At 57.8% G+C, this 27,588-nt stretch overlaps 1 protein-coding gene across 1 annotated transcript in view; it reads left to right on the forward strand.

Annotated features, from left to right (window-relative positions):
- Nucleotides 1-2,348: 2,348 nt before the first annotated feature.
- ZC3H7B (zinc finger CCCH-type containing 7B) overlaps nt 2,349-27,588 on the forward strand; it is a 38,337-nt gene continuing 13,097 nt past the window's right edge. Inside the window, exons 1-12 of the mRNA XM_080659709.1 lie at nt 2,349-2,489; nt 16,486-16,544; nt 17,495-17,528; nt 17,639-17,836; nt 19,705-19,863; nt 21,441-21,521; nt 22,255-22,311; nt 23,798-23,840; nt 24,405-24,598; nt 24,880-25,201; nt 26,261-26,319; nt 27,048-27,147. Of these exons, the coding sequence (XP_080515835.1) occupies nt 16,492-16,544; nt 17,495-17,528; nt 17,639-17,836; nt 19,705-19,863; nt 21,441-21,521; nt 22,255-22,311; nt 23,798-23,840; nt 24,405-24,598; nt 24,880-25,201; nt 26,261-26,319; nt 27,048-27,147 (1,300 nt within the window). The 5' untranslated portion in view covers nt 2,349-2,489; nt 16,486-16,491. The remainder of the gene's footprint in view (nt 2,490-16,485; nt 16,545-17,494; nt 17,529-17,638; nt 17,837-19,704; nt 19,864-21,440; nt 21,522-22,254; nt 22,312-23,797; nt 23,841-24,404; nt 24,599-24,879; nt 25,202-26,260; nt 26,320-27,047; nt 27,148-27,588) is intronic.

Here is a 27,588-nt window from a genome sequence, read left to right on the forward strand (position 1 = left end):
GAGCAGACAGTGATGAATGAAAAGGAAAAGGATGGTGTCTACAGAGGAGCTTCGATTCCGAACTAACATTTGTGAAGGGTTTCCTAGTACCAGATGCTTTGGGTAGATTATTTTCTCCTTTAATAAGTATCTTGTTCCAAAACAGCAATTAAAAAAACCAAAACTGCTGGTAATTAAGAAAATTAGTATACCAGTAAATGCAAAAGAGCATAAAGAAGAAAGTTAAAAATTATTTTTTTAATTTTATATACTTTTGAAGGTTTGCACTTTTTTTAAAATATGTTTTTATTTATTTCAGAGAGGAAGGGAGAGGGAAAGAGAGAGAGAAACATCAATGATGAGAGAGAATCATTGATTGCCAGCCTCCTGCACGCCCCCTACTGGGGATCGAGCCTGAAACCCAGGCATGTGCCCCTGACCAGAATCGAACCCAAGACCCCTCAGTCCGCAGGCCGACACTCTATCCACTGAGCCAAACCAGCTGAGGCCTTTTTTGTTTTTAACATAAATGTTATGTGGATTGCTGGATGGATGGATGAATAGAAGGATAAATATGTGACAGAGCAAATATAACAAAAGATTCACAATCGCGGCATAATTTAGGGCATTCAAATATATTTCTCTCAGCTTTCTGCATGCTTGAACATTTTTTATAATAACATGTGGGGGACAAATATGACCATGTTTTATTGCCTGCATTTTCTCCTCTGTATTATAGGCTGACCTGTAGGCTCCTGGGTCCTGCCCTCTCTCTTTTTTTAAGTCACCTTTGAGAATCTGAATTCTATGGACTGTTTCCCAGAAGAATGTATTTGTTATTTATTTTCTAGTCAACCACACATTTACCAGTGCTTTGCATGCTTCATCCTCATGGTGACATTATCGGGGAAAGTACCCTTACTATCCCCAACCTAAGCCTGAGATTGTGCCTACATCCTCGGGGGCCCCAGGGTGAGAATCTGTGCTGGAGGACTGGGGCCTGGGACTCTGCCAGAGCTGTGGGCACATGGGGCTTCTCTGCACTCCCAGGATCCAGCGAAGAAATGAATGTTTGTCAAGTGAGTGAAGAAACTGCACATGGTTGCAGCTAAGGTTGCCATGTGCTCAGGCCCTACCCAGGACACAGCAGGGCATCTCTGGGGGCTGGGGGGTGGCAGGCCCGGGCCTGGAGCAGGAGGTGCTCACTGGAGAAGGGGTAACCTGTCTGTTCCTCAAACGTCGGAGCATGAATGTCCGGCTCCCATTCTCCTGCAACCCACTCATGTGACAGGCCCTCGTGATGCATTCGGATCGAAGACGTCCACGTCTCGGTGGGTGCCGTGGCCAGGCCTTTCCGGTGGACAAGCCTGGGATGGAACTGTCTCTCTGCCTCTTTCTGAGCCGTGAGACCTCAAGCAAGTCACTTCCCACTTTGTGTCTGTTTCTTCCCCTGAAAAGCCTACCTTATGGGGGCTTGGGGAGGGTAAAGAACCAACATGTGCAGAGTGTGGCTCCTGGTAAACAGGAAGTGGTGGCTGTGACTGTAGTGTCAGCTTTAACGTGGGGTGGGTGGGGTGGGGGGGACCACGGCTGCCCAAGGGGCATGGGGCATTGGGTTTCCCAGAAAACCACCTGCCTTGCCAGCCTTGACGCCTTTCTCTCCCAAGCGCCACCACCTCTGAATGGGGTCTTGCAAAGGCCCATTCACCATCTCAGACAGTTGAACTAGTTGGTGCCAAATGAAGAGACGGCGGGGCTGGCGTCCAGCTGAATTCCCCCTAGCATGGTGCGTGCCTGGAGGCTCACAGCTGGTCTCCCTCCTTGGTAGCCTCCCCTGACCTTCTGGGTCTTCGAAGCAGCCTCAGCTCCTTGCAGGAGAGATCCCACTCATGGAACACCAACCAAGCGAGGTCCCCACGCCCCTCTGAGCCTCAGGGCCTCGCCCAGGACAAGACACACCGTGGCTGGGGCTTGTGGAAGCCTTCAGTGAGCGCTCCTGGAACCCCAGGCGCTTTTCACACACCCGGGAAGGGCGGAGGCGTGAGTCGGCCCAGCATCCGCCCAGAAATGCAGAATGGCCCGAAGAAGAAGCCTTGAAAGAGAAGGACACTTAGAGAAAGGAAAGATGAATTCCAGGCATGAGCTTTCCAGGGGGAGCGGGACGTCCCCGCCCCCAGGGCCCCCAGGTGCGCCCCGCGCCGCCCTCCCCCCGCCTCCCGGCGCCTGGCTGGGGAGCCGCGCTAGGACCCGAGGAGGAAGCGCCGTGGATCGGACGGGCCTCCACCCGGTGCTGCCCCAGCGGCGGCCGAGCGGCTGCTGATGGAAGTGCAGCGCCGGGGCCGCATGCACGGAGCTGCCGGGGCGGCGGCGCCGCGAGCAGGATGCGGCCGCCCGTAATTAAATAGCACTTACTCTTATTATTACTAATAATAATAACGTAATCATACCTCTAGTCATAGCATACCACTTATCGGGCTCGGCGCAGGCCCGCGGGGAGCGCAGCCGGAGAGGTGAGTGCAGGGGCGCCCGCGCCCCGGGGCGAGGCCGGGCCGAGCGTCCGGGCGGCCGGCGGGAGGGCGTCGGGCCGGGCGCGGGGCGGGGGCGCGGGGCCGGGGGGCGGCGAGGGAGCCCGGTCCGGCCGGAGCTGCGCGGGGCCACCTGGAAAGTGCATTTGGCGGAACTAAAGCAATGGCCCCCCCACCCCCATTTCCTCCTTTTGGGGGCTCCCCCTCCCGGTCCCCGTGCCCTGCCCCAAAGTTTCAAAGTTATTGGGCGGCCGGGGGCACCTGCCGCTGGGTGATCGGGGCGCCCCTGAAGCTCGGGGGGGTGGGGGGTGCCTGGGAATTTTCTTTAGGGGGTGCTCTCGGCGATCGGAGCTTTGGGGTGCGCGGATGCTTGGCCCATGCCCGCGAAGGGGCCCAGCCTTTTGTGTGCGCCTTGGCCCCGCAGCGCCGGGAGCTGGAGGGACCACAGCGAGAGCCGTGGACTGCGCCCGCCGACGGGCCGCCCAAGCCGGCTGCGGTGGCCACGCGAGCCCGGGGATTCCGGGCCTGCAGCCCGGCGGGGGTGGGGGGGGGAAGGCGGCGGCAGGAAAGGGGGGCGCGGTCGGGGCGGTGGGTATTTCCGGTCGCGGGGCCAACTCCGGGGCCCCAAGTCCTGGGAGGAGTGGGGCTCACGGGGGCTGCGAGAGGCGCCCCAGCGCCTGGGATGGGGGGCACCCCTGGGAGAGGAGTCCCCCGGAACTGCCGACCCCCAGCCTCGGACCCCTCCCATCCTCAGTGGCCTCGGACCGCCCGGGCCTGCTCCCTCGTTTTACCCATTTCCCCGTAAAAGCCGCCTGCAGGTTTGGGGGTCACAGACACAAAGCCGGTTTCCCAGGGGAAATCAGGTAGGAGGGGTCACTGACAGACCCTGGTGGCTGTGTGACAAATGGCATTAGTGGGGAACAGTAGAGTCGGGGTCCAGGATGGGAGCTGAAGGGGGGCGGGCAGGAGTGGGGGGCTGGGGTCCCACCGCAGCTTTGTCAGGAATTTCATTTCTCTGGGGTTGCTCACTGGGACTTTGGTTCCCAGGGACCAGGCCACGAACCCCAACTTCTTACCATTTTTCTCAGAGCCTGGAATCCATCAAGTCTCAGGAAACTAGCAGAACGCAGATCCTTGAATTTTCACAAGAATTCCATAATTACAGTACATTGAGCAATGGTGGGAAGCAGAGTTCCAGCGGAATCGTCAGTTGTACTACCATGACTGCCCCTCCTCGCTCCCCACATACAGCCAAACCCACAGTGTTGTCTTTCTCCATTTCCACTTCCCATAGGGACCTTGGCCGTTGGAGCAGGTTTGAGGTGCTGATGCCTTAGGCCGGGAAGGAGGGACCTGTGTCCAGGAGGGATGCGATCTGAGGATGGGAGAGATGTGTGGCCCCTGAGCTGGGATGGGGTTTGTGTTCCATGGATGCAGGGAATTCTCAGCTCTTGGCTTTTTGTTTCTGACGGACAGTTAAGAATGTGGGTTTGGTGCCCTAACCGGTTTGGCTCAGTGGATAGAGCGTCGGCCTGCGGACTGAAGGGTCCCAGGTTCGATTCCGGTCAAGGGCATGTACCTTGGTTGCGGGCACATCCCCAGTGGGGGGTGTGCAGGAGGCAGCTGATCGATGTTTCTCTCTCATCGATGTTTCTAACTCTCTATCCCTCTTCTTTCCTCTCTGTAAAAAAAATCAATAAAATATATTAAAAAAAGAAAAAGAAGAATGTGGGTTTGGGTCCAGCCGGCGTGGCTCAGTGGTTAAGCGTCCACCTATGAACCAGGAGGTCAGGGTCCTGATTCCCAGTCCAGGCACATGCTCCAGTCGGGGTGGTGTAGGAGGCAGCTGATCAATGCTTCTCTCTCATCATTGATGTTTTTTAAAAAAAGAATGTGGGTTTGGGTGGCTAAGGAGCTCTGGAATGAGCTAGTCTCGAGTCTCAGGTATAGGAGAGTTGAGGCGTCAGTAGGTTTGGACGTGAGAGTCTGCAAATAATGTACGCTTAACTAGCACTTCCGGTTCATAACAGAAGGGCTTCCACGTGTGTTGGCTCCTCTGCCCTCCACGCAGCCATGTCAGGGCGACAGTTTTCAATCCTCACTTTTCAGTTGAGAAACCTGACGCTTCGAGAATAGCATGTCTCGCTCTGTAACTTTCCTGCCTGGTTTTCTGATTCCAAGTCTTCACCCTTTCCCAGAGTCCTGGGCTCCCTTAGCAAGTGACTTTTCAAGCGCCTCTTGTGACCACGGGAAGTGCTACGGGGCAGGCTTGGGGTTGAATTTGTGAACCAAGGAGAGAACCAGGAAGCGCTCAGTCCTGGGGTCAAGCAGGGGCAGTGGAGAGAAGAGAGAGCTCTTGGGTAACCTGGAAAAGTTAGGGAAGCCTTCCTCCAGGAAGTGGGGCTTGCACTTGGAAGGACGGGGAGGCTTGGCTGGATGGGGAAGTCTGTAATCCCTGGGCTCCCCACACTTGCCTCTGCGCTGGGAGGTTGACATGCTTTCTCTCTGATTCTTTTTTTTTTTTTTTTTTTTAATATATTTTATTGATATTTCACAGAGAGGAAGGGAGAGGGATAGAGAGCTAGAAACATTGATGAGAGAGAAACATCGATCAGCTGCCTCCTGCACACCCCCCACTGGGGATGTGCCCGCAACCAAGGCACATGCCCTTGACCGGAATCGAACCCGGGACCCTTCAGTCCGCAGGCTGACGCTCTATCCACTGAGCCAAACCGGTTTCGGCCTCTCTGATTCTTTCTGGCTCCGTGAGGGGTGGGTGTTACTAGTCTCCATTTCACAGTTGAAGACACTGAGAAACACAGGATTTTTGTGGCTGGCCCAAGATCGCCCAGCTGGATTTGAACCCAGACCTGTGAGACCGTTGACAACACAATGGCTGTAATAGGTGCCACCATGTTATCGGGCCACCTCCGTCTTAGCTATGTAGACAAGAACAGAGACCAGCACAATCTGAACTGGCAAATGCAACAGGGGTGGAGGCTTAAGCGAAAAGGTCAGCGGGTCCCCCAGGCCAGGGAGCTTTGTTAAAATGGCCCCACGTCCCAGGGCCTCCCAGGGTTGGCCCAGTAAAGGTCCTCTCGGAGGTTTCTGGAAGTGAGACTGGGGGAGGCAGGGGGGCCGTGGGAGGAGGATCGGGCCCCGAGCGTGGAGATCTAAGTTCAGTTCTTTAGTGCCTGCCGGGTGCCTGCCGGGGTACCGTGGAGGAGCTGGTAGCTTGGACAGGAAAAAGATATGGATTTGATTAACTTGAGCTGCCCAAGGACAGGAACTGGGTCTGACTCACTCTGTGCCCCAGGCCTCCGTGGAGGTGCCAGGAGGAAGCTTCCAGCCATTGTGTTGTCAAAGTGAATCATGTCCCACCGGAGAGGAGAGGAGAGGAGGACGGAGGGGGGAGGAGGACGGAGGACGGCTTGTTTTGTCTGGAGGTGGAAGTTCTTCCTAGAAGTGCCATTTGAATATTTGGAAGATGGCTTCAGAAAGGCCATAACAAGGGTGTTCTAAGGAGATGCACTGAGACGATAAGGGCAGGGCCACGTATAGAAGGAACAGGCAGATCATCTGGTGCAGCCACAGTATAGGTGACAGGCCCTGGCCAGTGTGGCTCAGTTAGTGGGAGCATTGTCCTGTACACCAAAAGGTTGCGGGTTCAATCCCCAGTTGGGGCGCATGCTGGAGGCAGCCGATCGATGTTTGTTTCTCGCATCGATGTTTCCCTCTTTCCTCCCCCTCTCTCTAAATGTCAATAAAATATACACTAGTCTTGCTGAAACCGGTTTGGCTCAGTGGATAGAGCGTCGGCCTGCGGACTGAAGGGTCCCGGGTTCGATTCCGGTCAAGGGCATGTACATTGGTTGCGGGCACATCCCCAGTGGGAGGTGTGCAGGAGGCAGCTGATTGATGTTTCTCTCTCATCGATGTTTCTAGCTCTCTATCCCTCTCCCTTCCTCTCTGTGAAATATCAATAAAATATATTAAAATATATATATATATATATACTAGTCTGGCTCTGCCATGGAGCTCCCTTGGGTTCTCAGGGCCTAAGTTTTCCTTCCTGAAAATGAACCCTGAGATTTGATGATGTTTGATGGTACCTTGTGGGAGAAGCTCGGTGCCCGGGGATCAGGACAGGAGACACAAATGAGAGGAACTAGAGGAGTGTATACATTTTTATTGATTTAAACACACCGATCCAGCAGTTACCTAGTGGTCAGGTCCTGTGTGAGTGCTTTTTCCTAGATTAGATTATTTAATTTTGTAATAGCCCTATAGGTAGGCACTATAATTGTCCCCATCTTATTTATTATTTTTATTATTTTTAATTGATCTTAGAGGAAGGGAGGGAGAGAGAAACATCAATGTGAGAGAGAAAAATAAATCAGCTGCCTCCTGCATGGGCCCTGACCGGAAATCAAACCCGCCACCTTTTGGGGTACAGGATGATGCTCCAACCAACTGAGCCACACCGGCCAGGGCTAATTATCCCCATTTTACAGATGAAGAAACTGTGGCTCGGAGAGATTGACATTGTGTAAGAGGCAGAGCCAGAGAGCAAACCCAGGGAGTCTGGCTCTTGAGCGAGCCCAGTGTGGGCCTGGGTGTGGCTGGGAGGGAGGGAGGGAGAAGGGGGCTGACGGGGCCAGCGGTGGGGGTCTTCAGACAGCGGAAGGCGGAGGGGTCCCCTGAGGAAGTCGGGCTGCAGTGTGAAGCTGGAGCCTCAGCCTGGGTTGCTGCAGTGACCGCTCCGTGTCAGCTCCCAGGGGCCTCCGCAGAAGCCAGTTCTTTTCATCACATTTAATGGCCCATAGAACAGGGCTCATTTTCCTTTCTCTGTCATCACCAGCGACAGGGCTGCCTTCCACCTCACTCATCTCCCCTGCTCGCCTGCTTTCTTCGCGAGCGTCCTGATGGCTTCTGCAGGTGCGTTAGCGCCGTTTCCCCGCCAGGCTGTGGAGGCCCCGAGGAAGGGGCAGCGCATTTCTGATTCAGAACCCACCTACAGCCGACTTACGGTCAGCGGCGACTCCTGAGCCCCGTGTCAGCCTCGGGCCACCAGCTTGATGGTCATGGTGGCCGTGGCCACAGCGGCCACCACATATTTCACACTGCTCTGTGCCAGCACGGTGCTTGGCACTTGGTGTCTTACTGAAACCTCTTTTTTTTTTTTTTTTTTTTTGTGGAATTCCCAGGTTTCTTTTTTTTTTTTAAATATATATTTTTATTGATTTTTTACAGAGAGGAAGGGGGAGGGATAGAGAGTTAGAAACATCGATGAGAGAGAAACATCGATCAGCTGCCTCCTGCACACCTCCCACTGGGGATGTGCCCGCAACCAAGGTACATGCCCTTGACCGGAATCGAACCTGGGACCCTTCAGTCCCCAGGCCGACGCTCTATCCAGTGAGCCAAACCGGCTAGGGCTACTGAAACCTCTTAACAACTCGTTGAGGCAGGAGCAGTTATCAACAGCCCCATTTTGCAGACGAGAAGACTGAGGCTCCAAGATCACACGCTGTGGGGGAGCAGGGGGTCAGGCACAGTAGGCTCCCGAGTCTGAGGTCTTAGCTGCCGTGCAGGGGTGACGCCTTCTTTCGGTCTCCGTGGAGCTCTTATCGGTCTGGAAACCCTAATTATCTAACGTTTGTATCACAGTCTCATTAATTCTCATGACAGTCCTTGAAGGTTGGAGATGTCCCTCTTTCTCAGAAGGAGAAAACTACGGGTCACCCACGCTCCAGCTCCTCCTCCCCTGTCCACACTGCGACTCAGAAAAGGGACAGCGTGTCAGAGTCGTGGCTTCCGAAGGGCGGGGGTCAGCCAGCGAGCAGCCGCCGAGCACTTCCTGCGAGGGCCACAGGGGAGGTGGCCGCTGTGACCCCGCTGGGGTTTTCCGAGGCCCATCGGCTCCCATTCCCCACAGCATTCCCTGTCATTCCCCGCCCCCCTCCGCGGGCAGAGGAGTGCAGGGCAGGGAGTCCAAGGTCCTGAGGTGCACTCCCGGCTCCAGCACGTGCTGGCTGCGTGATCTGGGGCATGAGCATTTCATCAGGCGTGTCCTCAGTCTCCTGGTCTGGGAAATGGCCTTGCTGGTTCAGTCCTTGGGGTTTGCTGTGAGCCTCAAATGAGGGAACATCGAAAGCTATAAAGACCACCCAGCGTCCTTATAGGGCATACTGGTAGTTGTGGTTGCGGTTCCATGAGCGTGTAATAACTTCCAGAATGTTCCTGAGTGGGCTCCACATCCCTCTTGATCCAGGCCTGGACCACTGCCGTCGCCTCCCAGCTCATTTTCCAGCTTCCCCTCCTGGCATCCATCCTCAGTGCAGCCGCCAAAGGCATCTTCCCAAGATTTAAACGAGCCCTGTCAGTCCTCTGCTGCGCACCTGCCGGTGGTTTGCTGACCCACGCGGAGCACGGCGTCTCCAGCGGGGCCTGCCCCTCGCACCTTGCTTCCTGCTGGGCTCGCCTTCCCTCCAGCGCTGACACACGGGCCTCTGTCTTTTCCTGCACATCCTAAGCTCGTCCCCACCTCAGGGCCGCTGCCTTTGCTGTATCCTCGGCCGGGTGCCCTCTTACCCACCTCCCATGTCCTCACGCTGGCTCCTTCTTTTGTCTCTTAAACACCACCTCCTCAGCAGGGCCTTCCCTGAGCTCCCAGCCCTCCCTGCCATTTCCGATTTTAGTTTCTTTGTAACTCTTAGCTGTATCCTTACTTGTGCATTTGACACTGACCTGTTTCTTTGTCTTCCCACGCCTGGAACACCAACTCCACAAGGCCAAGGACTTGGTTAACCTCGCCCCCCAGCATCCGGCAGCGCCCCTTGCACCTGCAGATGTTCTGCGGACAGGTGTTGAATAAATGAGCGATAGTAGCGGGGTGTTCCAGAACAGCCCTTGCCAAAAACGAGTGGCCTAGACAGAAACTGCGAAGACATCGGTGTGGGCTTTAGGCTAATTTTGTGAGTTGCCAGGGGCTCCCTCGGCCTCCAGCTCGGCAGAAACACAAGTTTCCCAGCTCCTCTGTGGGGGCACACTTCGTAAGTCTGCACGTTGTCTTGCCAAGTGCATGTCCTCAGCTCCATGTTGCAAAGGACAAAAGCTTAGGCTCAGAGCGGTGCCCCGGAAGCCAGTGTGGGCAGCGCTGGCATTGGAACCCAGGCCTGCACCTGCACACGGCTCCTTGCGCCGACCCGACCTGCCTCCCTGTCTCCGGGCCGTGAAGTAGGCAGAGCAGCCGGGACACTCCCGATGCTCCGTGTACCAGGGGTACAGCCGCCAGGATTTCCAGGGTCCCAGGAGCAGGAGTGGCGACTTCCCAATTGCCCCAAAGAAAGAAACACCCCACAATGTTAAGCGGTCACTCTGAGCTACCGGACTTGGAGTATTTTCTGTTTTGCTTTGTTATACTTGCCCGTAATTCCCAAGGGTTGTACAATGAGCTTCTGTTACTTTTCTGTTAAAAAAAAAAAAAAAAAAAAAAAGAGTTCTTGTGGAAACATCTCACTTGAGCACCACAGCTGGCGGGTGGGGATGGAGCAGGAGCCTGGCCCCCCGACGCGAGATGTGGCTTCCGGCCCTTCCTGTGCCGTTTGGCCCCAGGTCGTTGGGAGCCTGAGAGATGATGATAGGTAAAGCCCTATAACCGGAACACGGAACACGCGGGCCGGGGGAGTAAGCTGTGCTGCTGCTGACTCTTAGTTTGGTTTGTGGGGGTCGGGCCTGGGGCAGTTTCCTGAACTTTGGTTTCTGCGGAGGTGGCCAGTTTAAAGTAAACAGAGTGCGAGTTGCTGAGGCCCGGGTGGGGGCATTCCATTCCCTGTTCGTTCCTTCACAGGGGCTCCTGGGGGCGCCTGGGGGCGCCTGGGGGCGCCTGGGGGCGTGCGGGTACCGCCAGCTTCCTCCCTTGGCAGCCACGTGGCCGTGGGCAAGTTACGGACCTGCCAAGCCTCACTTTTTAATTTTATTTTTAATATATTTTATTGATTTTTTACAGAGAGGAAGGGAGAGGGATAGAGAGTTAGAAACATCGATGAGAGAGAAACATCGATCAGCTGCCTCCTGCACACCTCCTACTGGGGATGTGCCCGCAACCAAGGTACATGCCCTTGACCGGAATCGAACCTGGGACCCTTCAGTCCACAGGCCGACGCTCTATCCACTGAGCCAAACCGGTTAGGGCTAATTTTATTTTTAAATATACTTTTATTTTTTTTAAAAAATAGACTTTTTATTGATTTTAGCGAGGAAGGGAGAGGGAGAGAGAGATAGAAACATCAGTGATGAGAGAGAATCATTGATCGGCTGCCTCCTGCACACCCCACACTGGGGATCGAGCCCGCAACCCAGGCATATACCCTTGATTGGAATCGAACCCGGGACCTTTCAGTTTGCAGGCCAATGCTCTATCCACTGAGCCAAACCGGCTAGGGCTAAATATACTTTTATTGATTTCAAAGAAGGGAGAGAGAGAGAGAGTGAGAGAGAGAGAGAAACATCAATGACGAGAGAGAATCATTGATCCGCTGCTTCCTGCACGCCCCACCCTGGGGATCGAACCCACAAACCGGGCCTGTGCCCTGACCGGGAATCGAACCATGACCGCTGAGCACACTTGACAGGCTCACTTTTTATTTTATGATTTAAGTTTTTCAAGCCTGGCTTTTCTGTGGGAAGTGGGGACAATAACACCTACTTGTGAGATTATTGGAGGGATAAAAACATGATTCCTTAGAAAGGAGCTTTTAAATCATCGCTGCCCCTCCGACCCGCCAGGCAGCCTGGGAAGCCTCCTCAGATGCTGCTTTTCGGTGCATTAGACCTGAAACACACAGGCTGCCAGAGGAAACCAGTCCTGTGGGCCTGTGGCCGTGCGTTTTTATCAGTGCGCTGAAAAGCAAGACCCAGCGGTGAGAACATAACTGCCATCGCTCCGCCGTGGTGATGAGAGTGAGCGGTATTTTGTTATGTCTGCAGTAGCTGGAATGTGACGGGAAAGCAGTGATTTCTAGCACTGAGACTATAATGGTGGATCGCCTACATCCATAATTGAAGGGCACGCTAAATATCAGGTAGAGGTTCTTGAAAAAAGCTTGTGAATGGCCCTAGCCGGCATGCGCAGTGGTTAGAGCGTCGACCTGGGCACTGAAGGGTGGCAGGTTCGATGCAGGTCAAGGACACATACCTGGGTTGCAGGTTCGACCCCTGGCCCCCAGTTAGGGTCAGTGCAGGAGGCAACCAATCGATGTGTTTCTCTCACATCATTGTTTCTCTCTCTCTTTCTCTCTCTCCCCTACACCCTCCTCCTTTCTACTTTCTCTGAAAAGCAGTGGGGAAAATATTCTCGGGTGAGGATTGAAAAACAAAGCAAACAAACTTGTCAATGGACCCCTGAATTGTCTCGTGGACCCCAGGTTCAAACCCCCGCCATAGAAGGTGCTTGACGCTCAGTGGATAATCTCCGCAAATGAGCCGAAACCCCTTCCTGGCCTCCTTGGAGCCGAGGGTCCGAGGGTGGCCTGGCAGGGCCCATAGCACTGTGGGGCAGGGATGGGTGCAGACCTCGTGCTGACGGATGAGGTCGGGATGGCGGGAAGAAACCTTCCCAGGTCTCCGAGGAAGCCACTGAGGCTGGGGAGTCAGGAGACAGCCAGGGATCTTGCAGATGACATAACCTCAGGGAGCGTGTGTGTGCACTCGCGCATGTGTGTGCGTGTGCTCGTATGTGTGAGTGTGTGTGTGCGTGTGCTCGTGTGTGTGTGTGTGTGTGCGCGCGCGCGCATGTGTGAGTGTGCGAGCGAGTGTGTGTGTGCGCGTGCGTGTGCGCATGCGTGTGTGTGTGAGTGTGCATGTGAGTGCGTGTGTGTGTGTGTGTGTGTGTGTGTGTGTGGTCTGCAGTCTGCACTGGCTGCTACTTTTTCAAGAAACCTGGGACAGGTGAGTGCCAGGCGGTGGCGTGTGGGCTGAGACTGGCGACGTCCTGTGGGCGTGGGGATGGGGAGGAACGCCGTTGGGTTGGGAGGTGACTGGGTGGCCTCCAGCGTCCGACTGCCAGGGTTCAAACTCCAGCTCATCACTTACTGACTGACAGATCATCTCAGCTCCTGGAGCCTTGGTTTCCTCATCTGTAAAATGGGGGTGATGACAGTACCTTCTCAGGGATGTGGTAAGGGTTGAGTATTACATTTAAAGCTCCTAGGACAGTGGTCGGCAAACTGCGGCTCTGTTGACTCATGAGTTTGCCGACCACTGGGATAGGGGCTTAATCACAAGGAACAACAACAGCCTGTAATTATTGGAATCGAGAGTCTAGGTCAGTGGTCGGCAAACTCATTAGTCAACAGAGCCGCAGTTTGCCGACCACTGTCCCAGAACAATGTCTGTAGGAGAAAGTGCTTGGTAACTGAGGACTGAAATCAGCCTCCACTGTTATTTAGGGTTCGCGTGGCTCCCCTTCCCCACGTGGGTTCAGGGCCAGTTCCTCTGGCTCCCGGAGATGAGCCAGGGGCAGCCTACGCCTTCAGGGAGCTCGTGGTTTGGAGAGAGCGGGGCACACAGCACCCCAGGCCAGTTAACCAGGCCAAGTGCAGCGGCTGTGGTGAGCTCGGGGCTGTGCTAGGGCCGTCGGGGAAGGCAGGCTCCCTGTAGAGGACCCACGGGGCCGAGCTTTACGGAAGCACCGCGCACCGGGCCGGGGGGGGGGGGGGGGGGCGGGGAAGGAAGCGAGGGTCTGAAGGGCGTTCCAGACAGATGGGCAGCTTGAATGGGACGTTGCCAGAGTGTGAGAGTCCAGCTGGGCCGGGCTGGGGGGAGGCCGTGCCTGCGGTGCTGTGTGCCCGGGACTTGCCCTGCTAGTAGGTGTCATGGAAGGGTTTGTTTGTTTAACTTTTTATTCACAGGAAATTGCAAAAATAGCACAGAGTTCCCTACCCAGCTTTCCCGGATGGTAACATATAGTTGTCTTATCTTATCAGACCCGGAAAACTGGCATTGCTACATTACTAGGCGACAGAGTGTATTCGGTTTTCAACTTTAAAAAAAACCTGCATTCCTTTGTGTGTGTGTGTGTGTGTGTGTGTGTGTGTGCGCACACCCGGAAGGGTGTTGAGCAGGGGCGTGGCACTGACGTGTGTTAGACAGATATCCTGGACCGCCAACCCATGGCAGCAGGTGGAGGGGCCTCCCTGGAGGCTGCTGGCAGGAGATGCTGAGGGCCTGAGCGCAGGCCCGGCTGTGCAGGGGCGGGAGGAGCTGCGGAGGGAGAAACGTTCCACAGGTAAAGGTGGAAGATTGAACAGGATGGCAGTCGCAGCTATGACTGGAGTTGGGGGTTAATGGAAGAGAAACAGGGTTAGGGAGAAGCTGCTGAGTTAACATTGGGATGTTTTGCCCGGCCAGCATGGCTCAGTGGTTGCGTGTCTACCTATGAACCAGGAGGTCACAGTTCGAGTCCCAGTCGGGGCACATGCCTGGGTTGCGGGCTCGATCCCCAGTGTGGGGTGTACAGGAGATAGCCATCAATGATCCTCTGTCCTCATTGATGTTTCTTTTTTTTATTTTTTTTATTAAGGTATTATATGTGTACATATCTTTTTTTAAAATATATTTTATTGATTTTTTACAGAGAGGAAGGGAGAGGGATAGAGAGCTAGAAACATCGATGAGAGAGAAACATCGGTCAGCTGCCTCCTGCACACCCCCTACTGCAGATGTGCCCGCAACCAAGGCACATGCCCTTGACCAGAATCGAACCTGGGACCCTTCAGTCTGCAGGCCGATGCTCTATCCACTGAGCCAAACCGGTTTCGGCTGTGTACATATCTTACCATTGCCCCCCCCAACCCCATCTCATTGATGTTTCTATCTCTCTCTCCCTCTCCCTTCCTCTCTGAGATCAATAATAAAAATATATTTTAAAAAGATTGGGATGTTATGAGTTCGAGGATCAAGAAACCCACCGGGAGTGGACCAGGGAGGACTTTCTGGTTACGGAGGCCTCTGAGCTGGGTCTTGAAGGATGAATGGAGTTGGCTAGGTGTGTGTGTGTGTGTGGGTGTGGGTGTGTGTGTGTGTGTGTGTGTGTGTGTGCAGGGGGTGGGGGGCATTCTAGGTAGAGAGCCGAGGATTGGGAAAGGCATGGAAATCATTGCACATCCAGGTAGCTCTACCCAGAAAGCCAGAGATAGGAATCTGAAATAGGGGGGTGGGGGGGGGCCTGGTGGGCGGGACAGATTTGTGAGTCATCGAGGTGACTCAGGGGTCACCAAGTGCAAGGGTTCACCTGGGGAGAGCGTGTGGCTTGAGGAGAACAGGAGTATTGTCCCTGTGGAAGCCTGGATGCCTGGTCTGGAGACCTGGGCAGGGGACAAGGAGCCCCTAAGGGACGGAGCAGGAATGATGGGAGAGGTGGCTGTGAGGAGGGCCGGGCAGGTGCAGCGGCGGAGGGGGGAGGGAAGGGGGGGCCAGGAAAGGCGGGTGAAACCTGTCCCTCTGCCGGACGCAGCAGTGAGGAGGTCCCTGGGGTGGAGGGCCCTTGGCCGGCGGCTGCGGAGCAGTGGGCGTGGGTGGCGGGAGCGGGGAGTGGCGTGGGAGGCGAGGATATGGAGACAGTGCGGACAGCTCTCCACTGCATGTGACCCAGAAAGGAGGAGAGGTTGTGCAGAGGCAGCGGGGGCTCCGGGCCAGGGAGGGAATTATTCTGAGCCTGATGACAGGCTGAGGGGTCCCCGGGGGGGGGGGGGGAGGCGGGGCCGATTGCTTAGTGGGTGACAGGAAGGGTGATGGTGATGTGGGGGGGCTCTGGAGCCAGGTTGCGGGGTTTGAATCTCAGCTCCCCCGTGAACGAGCTGTGTGACCTTGGGCAGGTCTCTTTAACGTCCCTGTGCCTCTGTTTCCCCCTCGGCACACAGGGGGCATTATGGCAGCCCCCCCCCCCCTCCGGGTTGTGCGGAGAGTAAGGGTTAAGGAAGGAACTGCGTGTAAAACGATCGTGAAACCCCCGGCACGTGGTTACCACGCAGCGACTGTTCGTGTTATTATCTGATCGTTAACGTCTCCGGGTCAGTTCTTATCTGTAGGAAGTCTGCGTTGGGTGAGTTGCTACTCGTTCATCTATTTCTCTTACCACCACGTACTGTGTGAATATGGTGCACATAGGGCTGAGTGGAGGGGCTCCTGGGGGGCGGGGCATGAAAGGAGAGGGGCCTGGGTTCAAATCCTGCCTCAGCTGTACGCCAGCTCATGACCGGGGCTCCCTGCGCTCCAGCTCCTCCTGGGTAAAGTGGTGGAAAGGCTCAGCAAGACCCTTAGTGGAGTGCCTGGCCCAGTGCGTGGCGCTACATTGTATCTCTAGTCAGGGGCATCTTGTTGCTTTTTCTGTCTCTTCTCCCCAGACTGAGTTGGGTGGTTAAACAAGGCTTTTCCCCTTGAACTGGAGGGTGGCCGTGCAGTGTTGCAGCCCAAGCCATGCGGTGGGAAAGGCAGGGGCCTCCCTGCAGCCCCGTGGCCATCGAGGGCACTCGACAAACTCCGCGTCCGGGGGGACTCGGGCGTGGAGGGCAGGAGCTGGGTGGCTTGGCTCGGTCTTTGGAGGCCCTGAGACAGGTTACTGCCCTCAGTACCTCCCCTCTGCTCCTGAGAAAAGGGATGAGTGAGCCCTGACCGGTTTAGCTCAGTGGATAGAGCGTCGGCCTGCAGACTCAAGGGTCCCGGGTTCGATTCCGGTCAAGGGCATGTACCTTGGTTGCGGGCACATCCCCAGTAGGGAGTGTGCAGGAGGCAGCTGATCGATGTTTCTCTCTCATCGATGTTTCTAACTCTCTATCCCTCTCCCTTCCTCTCTGTAAAAAAATCAATAAAATATATTTTAAAAAAAGAAAAAAAAAAGGGATGAGTGAGGGCGAGTCCGTGGTGGGGGGCAGATGGCCCCGGCCCCTGCTGACGGACTGATGTACCGTTCTCTCCCCAGAGACTGATGGAGAGGCAGAGACGGAAGGCGGACATCGAGAAGGGGCTGCAGTTCATCCAGTGAGTGCGCACCGGGCGGGCTGAGCAGGGGGTCCTCCGGAGGCGACGCCGAAGCCGCAGGCTCTCTCCAGGCTCTTCTTGCTCACGGAGCCTTTGCTGTTCGGGTCCCGTGTGCCCTGGGGTGTGGGGAGGTGGAGTGTGCTGGGAAGGGGCTGGCACGGCAGGGGCTCGGCGGCTGGATCTGCGAACCCCGCATGTGAGCCACGAATCCCGCACGCACCCGCGCTCCCTGGCCCTGGTAACCCTTCGGTCTTGTCCCGTATACCGTTTCCCCCGCCGTCCACCTGTGCTCGGTGATGCTCTCGCTTGCCTTGCACACCGTAGAGAAAGTCAGTGGTTCCCACTAATGGGCACATCCTTCGGGCTCCGTGCTGGGCCTTCGCACGCATCGTTGTTCTGGTCTTCACACGGCCCAGGAAAGGAGGCGGTCTGGTCTCCAGTTTGCAGATGAGAAAGCCGAGGTTCAGAGGTCAGGAACTTGTTGAGGGTCTCACAGGACTCGAAGAGTCCTAGGGGTTGCAGGCTCGGAGCACGCCTGGCATTGGCGGGTCCTGTGTTGAGTGAAGGGACGGGAGAAGGGGACGGGGGACTGCAGGTGGTGCTGGGCCCGCAGTTGCAGGTCTGGTGTGGGGGGCACGGTCATTCCCAGAGGACCGGTCTCTTAGGCAGGGGACAGCCGCTCGCCTGGAGCACCTGCTCCTGGGAAAGCCCGGCTGCCGGGCCTGGGCAGACACGAGCCTTCCTCCCTCCCTCTCACGGGGGACGGAAAGCCAGCGTGGTGAGGATTTAGCGAGGAAAACGGGCTGCTCCCTCACTCTAATCCCTAAGCTGGCATCTGAGGACTGAGCCACTCCAGGCATGACCTCTGGCCCGTGGCCCTGGCTCCTGGACCTCCATGCGGCCGGATCCCTGCTCACCAGACCTCGTGTATCCTCTTCTTTTCCTGCTAGGTCGACACTACCCCTAAAGCAAGAAGAATATGAGGTGAGTGCCGGCTGCCGGGCTGGGGATGGTGAAGGGGCGTGGGGGCCGGCGGCCGGGCTGGGGGTGGATGGAGAAAGCCCCTGAGCCCCTCGGTGCCCTCCCCCCGGCAGGCCTTTCTGCTCAAGCTGGTGCAGAACCTGTTTGCTGAGGGCAATGACCTGTTCCGGGAGAAGGACCACAAGCAGGCCCTGGTGCAGTACATGGAGGGGCTGAACGTGGCCGACTACGCCGCCTCCGACCAGGTGGACCTGCCCCGGGAGCTGCTGTGCAAGCTGCATGTCAACAGGGCCGCCTGCTACTTCACCATGGTGAGCCTGGCGCCCTCCCACCTCCCCCACCCCCGCCCTGTTCGCCACGCCCAGCCACCCAGTGAGCCAGGCCGGCTGTACATCCTCCTGTCTGACCCTCACCATCACCCCCTGGGCTCTCAGCCCGGCTGCACAGCAACTCACCTGGAGCTTTGAAAGCCCTAATACATAATAACACTTTGTAAGTGATGCTGGTTGTCCAGCCCTGGCCGGGGGGCTCAGTGGTTAGAGCATTGTCCCCATACACCAGTGTTGCAGATTCGATCTCTGGTCGGGGCATATACAAGAGTCAACCAATGAGTGCATGGCTAAGGGGAACAACAAATCGATGTTTCTCTCTCTCCCTCCCTTTCTCTAAAATCAATCAGTAAAAGTTTTAGATAAAGAAACAATTTTTAAAATGCTACTGGCGCTCTAACTGGTTGGCTCAGTGGATAGAGCGTCGGCCTGCGGACTGAAGGGTCCCGGGTTTGAGACCAGTCAAGGGCACATGCCCGGGTTGTGGGCTCGATCCCCAGTAGGGGGGGCATGCAGTAAGCAGCCAATCAATGATTCTCATCACTGATGTTTCTATCTCTATCTCTCCCTCTCCCTTCCTCTCTGAAATCAATAAAATATATATTTAAAAAAAATAAAAATAAATAAAAATAAAATGGTACTGGTGCCTAAGCCCAACCCCAGATGGGTTATGTTAGAATCTAGGCCAGGGGTCCTCAAACTTTTTAAACAGGGGCCAGTTCACTGTCCCTCAGACCGTTGGAGGGCCGGACTATAGTTTAAAAAAAAAACTATGAACAAATTCCTATGCGCACTGCGGGCCTGGGACGAGTCGGCTGCTAAGCAGGACAGGCAGCGGCACCCGGCGGGCCGGATAAATGTCCTCGGCGGGCCGCATGTGGCCCGCGGGCCGTAGTTTGAGGACACCTGATCTAGGGGGGCGAGGGCCTGGGCATTGGCAGGAGTCTGTGGGCAGTCAGAGCTGAGAACCCCTCTTCTCATCCCCCGGCCTCTTTCTGCAAACCTCTGGCCTCTTCCCCTCCCTCCTGGGCTCCTTGCCTCCCATCACACCCTCACTTCTTTCTCCGCACTTCAGTCCCCTCTCCTCCTCAGAGCTCCAGCCTCCCCCTCGTGCCTGCCCTGCTTGCTCGCTGACTCAGGCACACGCCAGGTCCTGTGGAGGCTGTGCTGTGGGCTCTGTGGAGGCTCAGTGACACCTGTAATCATAGTGGACTGTTCTGGATAAACGGCCTGCCAGGTGCCGGCTCCCACTCTTCAGTACGCTGGCTGCCCTCCTGAGCTCACTTCCTCTTGAAGGCGCCTTTATTATTCTTGTTGTAAAAGACTTTTTATGGATTTTTAGAGAGAGAGGAAGGGAGAGGGAGAGAGAAACATAGATGTGAGAGCAGAACATTGATCGGCTGCCTCCTACATGCCTCGTACTGGAGATCAAGCCCACAACCGGGCACGTGCCCTAACCGGGAATCGAACCAGCAACGTTTTGATGCACAGGACGATGCCCAACCAACGGAGCCACACCGGCCAGGGCTCAGTCCATGGTGTTCTGAACTGAAGGCAGACACGGAATAGACGTGTCTGAGTGACTGGGCTCATCACTGTAGCATGAAGGCCCCTCCCTCCAGTGTCCTGACAATGCCTATTGGCTGCCCCTGCAGCTGGACACAGGGATGCCCTTGACCGGAGTGTGAACACCAGAGCTGTTTCCTGGAGCTCTGGAGCCTCTCCCTGAGCCGGGTCCTCCAGCCTCCTCTGTCTCTGCAGGGAAGGGAGGCTAGTCTTCGGGGGGAAGCGGCAAAGGCTTGGGGGAGAGAGGGTAATGGGTTAACGGAGCACCTGCTCCTCTCCGGCAGGGCCTGTATGAGAAGGCGCTGGAGGACAGCGAGAAGGCGCTGAGCCTGGACGGCGAGAACATCCGGGCGCTGTTCCGCAAGGCGCGCGCCCTCAACGAGCTGGGACGCCACAAGGAGGCCTATGAGTGCAGCAGCCGCTGCTCGCTCGCCCTGCCCCACGTGAGTGTGGCTCTGCATCCACGCCAGGGGCCAGGCGCCAGCCCTCTGCACTGGCCCTCCCTCGGGCCAAGCCACCCCATCTTTCTGAGCCTCAGCTTCCTGTTACAGGGAGCTGCAGATACTTTTGTTAGCACTGAGCTCTGTGCCAGGTGTTGCTAAAGACACATTGTGTTAACTCAGTTGCAACAAACAACCCTTTGAGGTGGATACAGTTATCCCCATTTTAAAGATGAGGACAGAGAGGAAGGAACTTCCCCAGCATCACTGCTAGGGGGCGGCAGAGCTGAGGTTTGAACCCAGGCATTCTGATCATAGAGTCAGCGAGACACTCGGAGCACAGGGTTGCAGTGAGACTAAAAGGGGTGCCACCTGTGTGGGGTCCTAATGTCCAGGCTGTCATTAGGTCGGGAGGAGACAATGGGAAATGGCCAATAGAGAGCATTGCTTGCACCAGCCCATGCATGCTGGGCTCATCACCCCCTCCCCATGTATCCATCCACTTAGCAAGTATTTGCTAAGTGCCCACACGGTGCCCAATCTGTGCCTTTCGGGGCCCACAGTCTACTGGGAGACAAATGGAAATATCCCAGTTTAGGCCTGGCTCCACCATTGACCCCAGTCATGGCTTTAGACAAAGCACTTCCCCTCTCTGCGTATCAGCTCCACATTTATAATGTGTCCATCCTACTTCATCCCTGAAATAGTGCGTGTGAGAGGACTTGGGGGTGGGTCAGTGCTTCCTGGGAGGGGCTGGGAGGACTCCCTGAGGAGGCGGGGCTTGGGTGGGGCTGGGAGAAGCAAGAAAGATTTGGGTGAGCAGAGCAGAGAGGAAGTCACTGCAGGATGGTGAAAGGATCTCGGTGCAGGTTGCTGGCCTGGCTTTGGGTCCTAATCTTGGGTCTGCCACCTGCTAGCTATATGACCTTGGACACATGGCGTAGCCTCTCTGAGCCTTGGTTTGCACCCCTGCAAAATGGGGGTGATGACATACCATGCATCATAGGGCTGTGCTGAGGATGGGATCAGAAACCCAGGCAAGGCCATTAGAGAGTCCCACAAGTCACATAGCAAGAGCGTGGGGGTGCCCTCATCTGGGTACTTTCCTCAGGCAAGTGACCACCCTCGCTGGGCTGGACAGCGGGTAAAGCCACCTGCCCTCCACGGAGTCGTAGCCATGACACCTAGATGACATGGACCTGCTGTGAATGCTGGGAAGTGCTGTGTGGATGGGGACAACTGTCCAAAGAAAGGTTCTCACTGTGAACTAAGCTGAATTGGGGGAGCAGGAATAATAAACAAAAAGTAGGATAACAGCGAATGTTTTCTGAACACTTACTGTGTCCGGCAACGGGACAATATTAACATAAACAAAGATTATTCCATTGCTCTCCCTACAAGAAAAAAACAGCAGCACAGTGTCTGGCCCCAGCCCCACCACGCTCTAGCCATGTGACTTGGGCAGCCCGCGTCCCCTCCCGGGGGCTGGCTTCCTTGTCCGCATCGTGGGCTGCCAGCGGCCCCCTCGCAGGCGGCACCAGGGTGGACGAACCGCTCCACGCCATGTCTTGTCTCCCCAGGATGAAAGCGTCACTCAGCTGGGTCAGGAGCTGGCTCAGAAGCTGGGGCTGCGAGTTCGGAAGGCGTATAAGAGGCCCCAGGTAGATGGGCTCGGGGTGCTGGGGGGCCGGCGGGGGTGGAGGTGGGGAGATCGGAAGAGGGGGACCAGGCGCCTTGGGGAGAAGTAGGTGAGGGTGGCCAGAGCCAGACCAGGCCAGAAGGGAGTGACAGCAGGCGATCTTCCTTCTCTGGCCGAAAGCCCTGGAACGACTTTCAGAATCTTTAGGGCGAGGAAAGCGCAGCCAAAGCCTGAGCTCAGCTGACACCAGCCGTGAGGGCCGCTCCCGCCCGCCTGGGCCTCCGCACCAGGGCCCTCGCCAAAGCGCGCCCTTCAGCCTCATCCTCAGATAACTCTGATGGCGCGTATTGAAATGTTGGTGTCTGTTTGGTGCACTTGGCACCTACTGTGTGCCAGGAAGCTGCACGTAGGAAGGGTCCGGCTCTGGAGGCTTGCTGTGACCTTGAGCGAGTTAGTTCTCTCTCCACCTGGAACGTGCGATAATTGTGCCCACCTCAGAGGCCCAAAACGAGAGGATGAGATGGCACCGGGGCCGGGCCTGGCACACAGTAGGAGTGTGTGCGTGGAAGTCCTCTCTCCGGTCATGGCTGCAGAGAGGAGACACCCAAATATGACCCTAAGAGAGGGCAGGTGACTCCCAGCAGCCCTGGGGGCAGGGACCTGGGGAGGGACTGCAGACCCCGACCGCCTGGGTGATGGGACCCTGAGCATCTCTCCCGGCTCTTCATCTCTCCCCCCTCCCCAATCTCTGGCAGGAATTGGAAACCTTTTCTCTGCTCAGTAACGGCACTGCGGCTGGTGTGGCAGACCAGGTAGGGCGGGCCAGGGCCCCAAGCCTCCCTCCCCACCTCTAGGAGCGGCCTTCCTGGTTCATCCATCACAGAGCTTTGGACCCGCTCCCTGGGGTGTCTGTGACCTCAGGCAGCAGGTGCCGGGGCATCAGACGGAAGGGTTGGGCCTCCGTCTATCCTCATCCCCACTGCCGAGCCAGGCGCCTGCTCTGGGAAGAGGGGTGACTGCAGCCTGGGCCTGGGCCTGGGCCTGAGCCAGGCTTGTGGGGACAGCTCTGGGGTGCACAGCGTGGGGACAGGCAGGGTGGTCACTGCAGGGGACCCTCAGGGATAGCGCATGGCCCCTTGAGGAAGGAAACCATGGCAGCAGGAGGGAAGGAAAGGTGGTTGGGGCCAGCCACGCGGGCCTCCTCCTGTGGGTGTGGCAGGGCTCAGCACACGCATGACTCCCCCACTGCTCACCACCCACGGACGGCTTGGCGGACTTCCAGGCTTTCTGCAAGATGAGGGACAGGCTGTAAGAGGACCGATGGAGCCTGTGTCCTGCCTCATTATCCACAAGGAGAGATTGAGGCACAGAGTGGGCAGGGACGTGGCCAGGGTCACACAGCAAGGCAGCAGGCAGCAGGCCTCCCCGCAGGGCGCTATAGCACTGCCATCCATCCACTCAACACATCCCAGGAGCCCCTCCGAAGCCCTGGCGCCACTGTGCCCGGGCCGCGGGAGGCGTGGCTTTGCCCTTGGGGGCCTCGCAGGCTGCATGGAGGCAGGCGCCATCTCACCTGGTTTGTAACCGTCACTCATCGTGGTGTGTAACCAGAAAGTATTAGCCTCGCACATACTGAGTGTTCAAAAATAGAAGGAATGAACGTATTCGTCTGTTGGGGCTGCTGAAGCAAAGTGCAGCCTGGGTGATGTATAAACGAGTTACCGTCAGTGCTGGAGACTGGGATGTGCAAGATCAGGGCGCTGGCAGAGCCGAGGGTGCAGGACCCAGGGGGCAGGGGAGGACGTGCCCGGCCGAGGAAGGACGGCCACGGCCGGAGGGGCGGAGCCATGCACGGACCGAATGCGGAGGCTGCGGGTGAGCCCAGTTCACCAGGCCAACTGAGCGCTTGGGTCTAACATTTTGTTACACATTTACCAAACCCGTGAAGCCCTCCCTGTAGGTCGGGCATGTTCCAAGCTCGGTGCAAGTGTCAAAGGATTTCTCCTAAAGCCCCGGGGGGTGGGGGGGACTGTGTTACCCACTGTATACATAAGGAAGCGGGCCAGAAGGGGTGAGGCCCAGCTAGCTCTGCCAGGCTCCCTCAACAGTGGGTCCCACCTGCTGACTCAGCCGGGGCGGGGCCTGGGCGGACACTCTGGTGATTCGGGGAGTGGCCCTTGGGTGCCGTCCTGACCGTCCTGTCCAGCCCGTGGTTAATAGCAGCCGTGACACCCCGAGCCTGGGCACCGTGGCCGCCCAGCCCGGTCTGCCTGACCCGCTGTGTCCTTCCTCCCACAGGGAACTTCCAATGGCCTGGGGTCCGTGGACGACATCGAGACAGGTAGTGTCCCTCATTCAAGGGGGCGGGGTGGAGACGGGGCCCGGGGAAGGGCTCAGCCAGCCACAGCCCTGCAGACAAGGGCTCCTGGGGACTCCCTGAAACATGAGAGCAAATAGTGGGTTCAGGAAGAGTCCCCACAGGGAGGGGAAAGCACCTCTCCAGCCTTGTGGGGGGCCACCTCAAAGTGAGGGGTGCTGGTCCCATGTTCTCCACTCCAGCCCCCTCCCCCGGCGTCCGCCTCTGTCAAAGTCCTCTGCCTTTGTTCCCACTGGCTTCCCGGAAGGTCACTTGAAAAGTGTCCCTCAGAGAAGGACTGCTTGCCCAGGTTGGGAATTCAGGCACTGCGCCAGGCCCGTCAGGGACATATTGTGGGGCTCAAGGACCCTCCCCCACTTCCTTGACTATGACTCGGCCACTGGGTCAGGCCAGCGGGCAGGCAGGGGTAGGGTAGGAGCTGGGGCAAGGAGGAAGGGTGTTGGGTGAGGACCCCAGGGCCCTGGGACACGGCCCCCACTCCCACCAAGCAGGACCTCCTGCAGCTACTGAGCCCCCCCCACCCCACAGACTGCTACGTGGACCTGCGAGGCTCCCCGGCCCTCCTGCCCACCACCCCCACGATGCCCCTGTTCCCCCATGTGCTGGACCTGCTGGCGCCCCTGGACAGCAGCAGCAGGGCGCTGCCCAGCACTGAGGGCCTGGACGACTTCTCCGACGGGGACGTCTTTGGTCCGGAGCTGGACACCCTTCTGGACTCTCTGGTGAGCCCTGCTCTTCTCTCCTGAACCCCCTCCTGCCTGGGACCCCGCCACAGGCATCCTCACGTCCCACAGCGGGTGGAGGGATGGCCCCATCTCTGTCACAGGTGGGGGAACAGGCCTTGGGGCAGAAACGCGAAGCTGCAGTATGTTGGGGGGGGCGGGGTTCCTGGTTCCCCCTAGGGGTCAGGCAGGGCTGAGGCCGGAGGGCTGGCTTGTCCCAGTGCCCACTGTGCCAGGCCTGGGCAGCTGCGTTCTCTGACCCCCGGCTCTCCACCCTGCAGTCCCTGGTCCAGGGCGGCCTGCCTGGCAGCGGTGTGCCCAGCGAGTTGCCCCAGCTGATACCCGTGTTCCCCGGCGGGACCCCGCTGCTGCCACCGGTGGTGGGTGGGTCCATCCCCGTCTCCAGCCCCCTGCCCCCCGCCTCCTTTGGCCTCGTCATGGACCCCTCCAAGAAGCTGGCTGCCTCTGTGCTGGACGCCCTTGACCCCCCGGGCTCCGCGTTGGACTCCCTGGACCTGCTGCCCTACTCAGAGACCCGACTGGACGCCTTGGACAGCTTCGGGTCAACCCGGGGCTCCCTGGACAAGCCCAGCTCCTTCCTGGGTGAGGCCTGGTGGCGGTCACCCCTCCCCCCCTGACAGTTTGCAAGGTGCCGTTAGGGCTCCAGTCTCTGGAGAGTGGAGGTGGGATCACAGCTGTTTGCCAAAGCCTGGGTCCTGTCACCCGTCGGGCCCAGGGCCATGTTCCCTGCGGCTCTCGGCTCAGTGTCGGGCCAGTATCGTGTTCCAAATCGAACAGCAGAGCTGGGACAGGCTAGGGCTCCAGACCCGTGGTCTGGTGCTCTCTGTCCAGCCTCCCAGGGACTGGGGTCGCTAGGCCGGTGGGTTCAAGGCCATGGGCTCCTACAGTACCACACAGCTGGGTGCCAGGAGCCCAGACAGGCAACAGGCCCACGTGGGCCCTTCCAGGTAGGCTTTCCACCGACGTGGCCCAGAGAGCTCCGGGCTGAGGGGAATTCAGGCCGCAGGAGCGCAGAGGGGCTTCCAGGGGAGGTGATGGCGCCCCCTGCAGGAGGCATCTGCCAGCAGAGGGAGCAGTCCACACAGGCCCGCATGACGGAGGGATGTCGCCCAAGGCCGAGGAGCAGAGGAGGAGGGCGGGCAGCATGGGGGCCTCGAAGACCTGAGCGAGTCTCGGAGGACCTGCGGCCGAGCTGAGGCGCTGCGGCTGTCTCCTGGGCCCGTGGGGGTGCGGCAGGTGTGGGGACATGCACAGGCTGGGATGCTCCCCTGTCCCCGGGGGTAGAGTTAGGGCCCGTGGTTGGCAAACCGCAGCTCGTGAGCCACATGCGGCTCTTTGGCCCCTTGAGTGTGGCTCTTCCACAAAATACCACGGCCTGGGCGAGTCTATTTTGAACAAGTGGCGTTAGAAGTTTAAGTTTAAAAAATTTGGCTCTCAAAAGAAATTTCTATCGTTGTGCTGTTGATATTTGGCTCTGTTGACTAATGAGTTTGCCAACCACTGAGTTAGGGGATCAGCATGAATAGGAGAAGGTGTGTAGCCTGGGAGGCTTCTCTGGGTTAGAAACATGGAGAAGGTCCTCGGAGGGCCCCTCACCCCCTTCAGAGCAGGGCCGTGACCCCCTGTCTTCTCCTTGCCCAGAGGACACCAACTCACAGGACCAGCGTCCCCCCAGCGGTACGCAGAAACCAGCCCCCTCGGTGAGTGACGCGGTGAGGATGCGTGAGCAGGCATCGCATGCACCCGGGGTGGAAGGCGAGTGGCTGTGGGCTCCAGAGTGGGGGTGAGCCCTCTGCCTGGGACAAGGGCTGCACCCCCCCGGGAGGGGCCCAGGAGCAGATGGCCTCTCAGCCCTTCCCAACTGAGCCGCATGCTGGGAGGGTGAGCAAAGGGCCGGGTCTGGCAGAGGAGGACATGGAGGCTCAGGGGGGCCAAGTGACTTCTCCAGCGTTAGTAACATCCCTGGTTTCGGGACTCAGCCAGGCTCTGCGGGTGGGCGTGCACTTGACCAGGAGTTAGGCAGCCTGGCCTCCTGCCTCAGCTGCACACTAGCTGTGTGGCCCCAGGGAAGTCCCTAACCTCCCCTCGTCTTGTGGGGCTTGGGGAATGGAGGCTGGGGCGTGCACAGCCCCACTGGGTCCACTCCTCCTGCTCTGCTTTTCTGCTGGGCCTGTGTCCAAGGGGGGGCGCTAGGGCGAGATGACTGTTATCCCCCGAGGCTTCTCCAGTCCCGATGTTCTGGATTCTTGGATCGTATAAGGAGCTCCCAGGCTGGGAGGGCAGAGGAAGAGGGAGGGTCCTGGGCTACAGTTCTGCTCTTGGATGGGGCGGAAGGGTCATAGAGCCCCCCACTTCTGGTGCCCAGGCTGGCCCTGGTGGCTCCAGCCCTCGTCCAGTGCCCAAGATGCCCAACTTGCTCTTGTCACAGCCAGAGCCCTCCATGCCCAACACCGCCTTGCTCATCAAGAACCCCTTGGCTGCCACCCACGAGTTCAAGCAGGCCTGCCAGCTCTGCTACCCCAAAACAGGTAACATGCACCCTCACCTCGCCCCTCTGCCCAGAGATGCTGGGGATCTCGAGCGTGGACACCCAGAAGGACAGGTCCTCGTGTGCCAGTCAGAGATGAGGGCGGGCACAGGAGCAGACAGGGAGACAGTGCGGGGGGTGGGGCTTTCACAAGTGCTGGGAAGGCTGGAGGGCTGGAGGGGCGCGCTGGTGCATCTCGGCGCCTGCAGCCCCGAGGCTGGGACCTGGCTGCGGGGTGCAGAACCTGCTGGCGGAGGCAGACCCCGCCTGCCGCGGGAACGCAGCTGCGCCCCGCCACACTCCCCTGAGTGCTCTCACGGGGTGACAGCAAACCTTGCCCAGCACCCAGGTGGCAAAGGAGTTTGGGAGAGGACACTAGCTGAGTGGGCCCAGGGGAGTCCCTAGACCCCAAATCCAAGGGAGGCGGTGGAACTCGTTCAGA

This window comes from Plecotus auritus, assembly GCF_963455305.1.
Source record: "Plecotus auritus genome assembly, chromosome: 3".
Lineage (NCBI taxonomy): Eukaryota > Metazoa > Chordata > Mammalia > Chiroptera > Vespertilionidae > Plecotus > Plecotus auritus.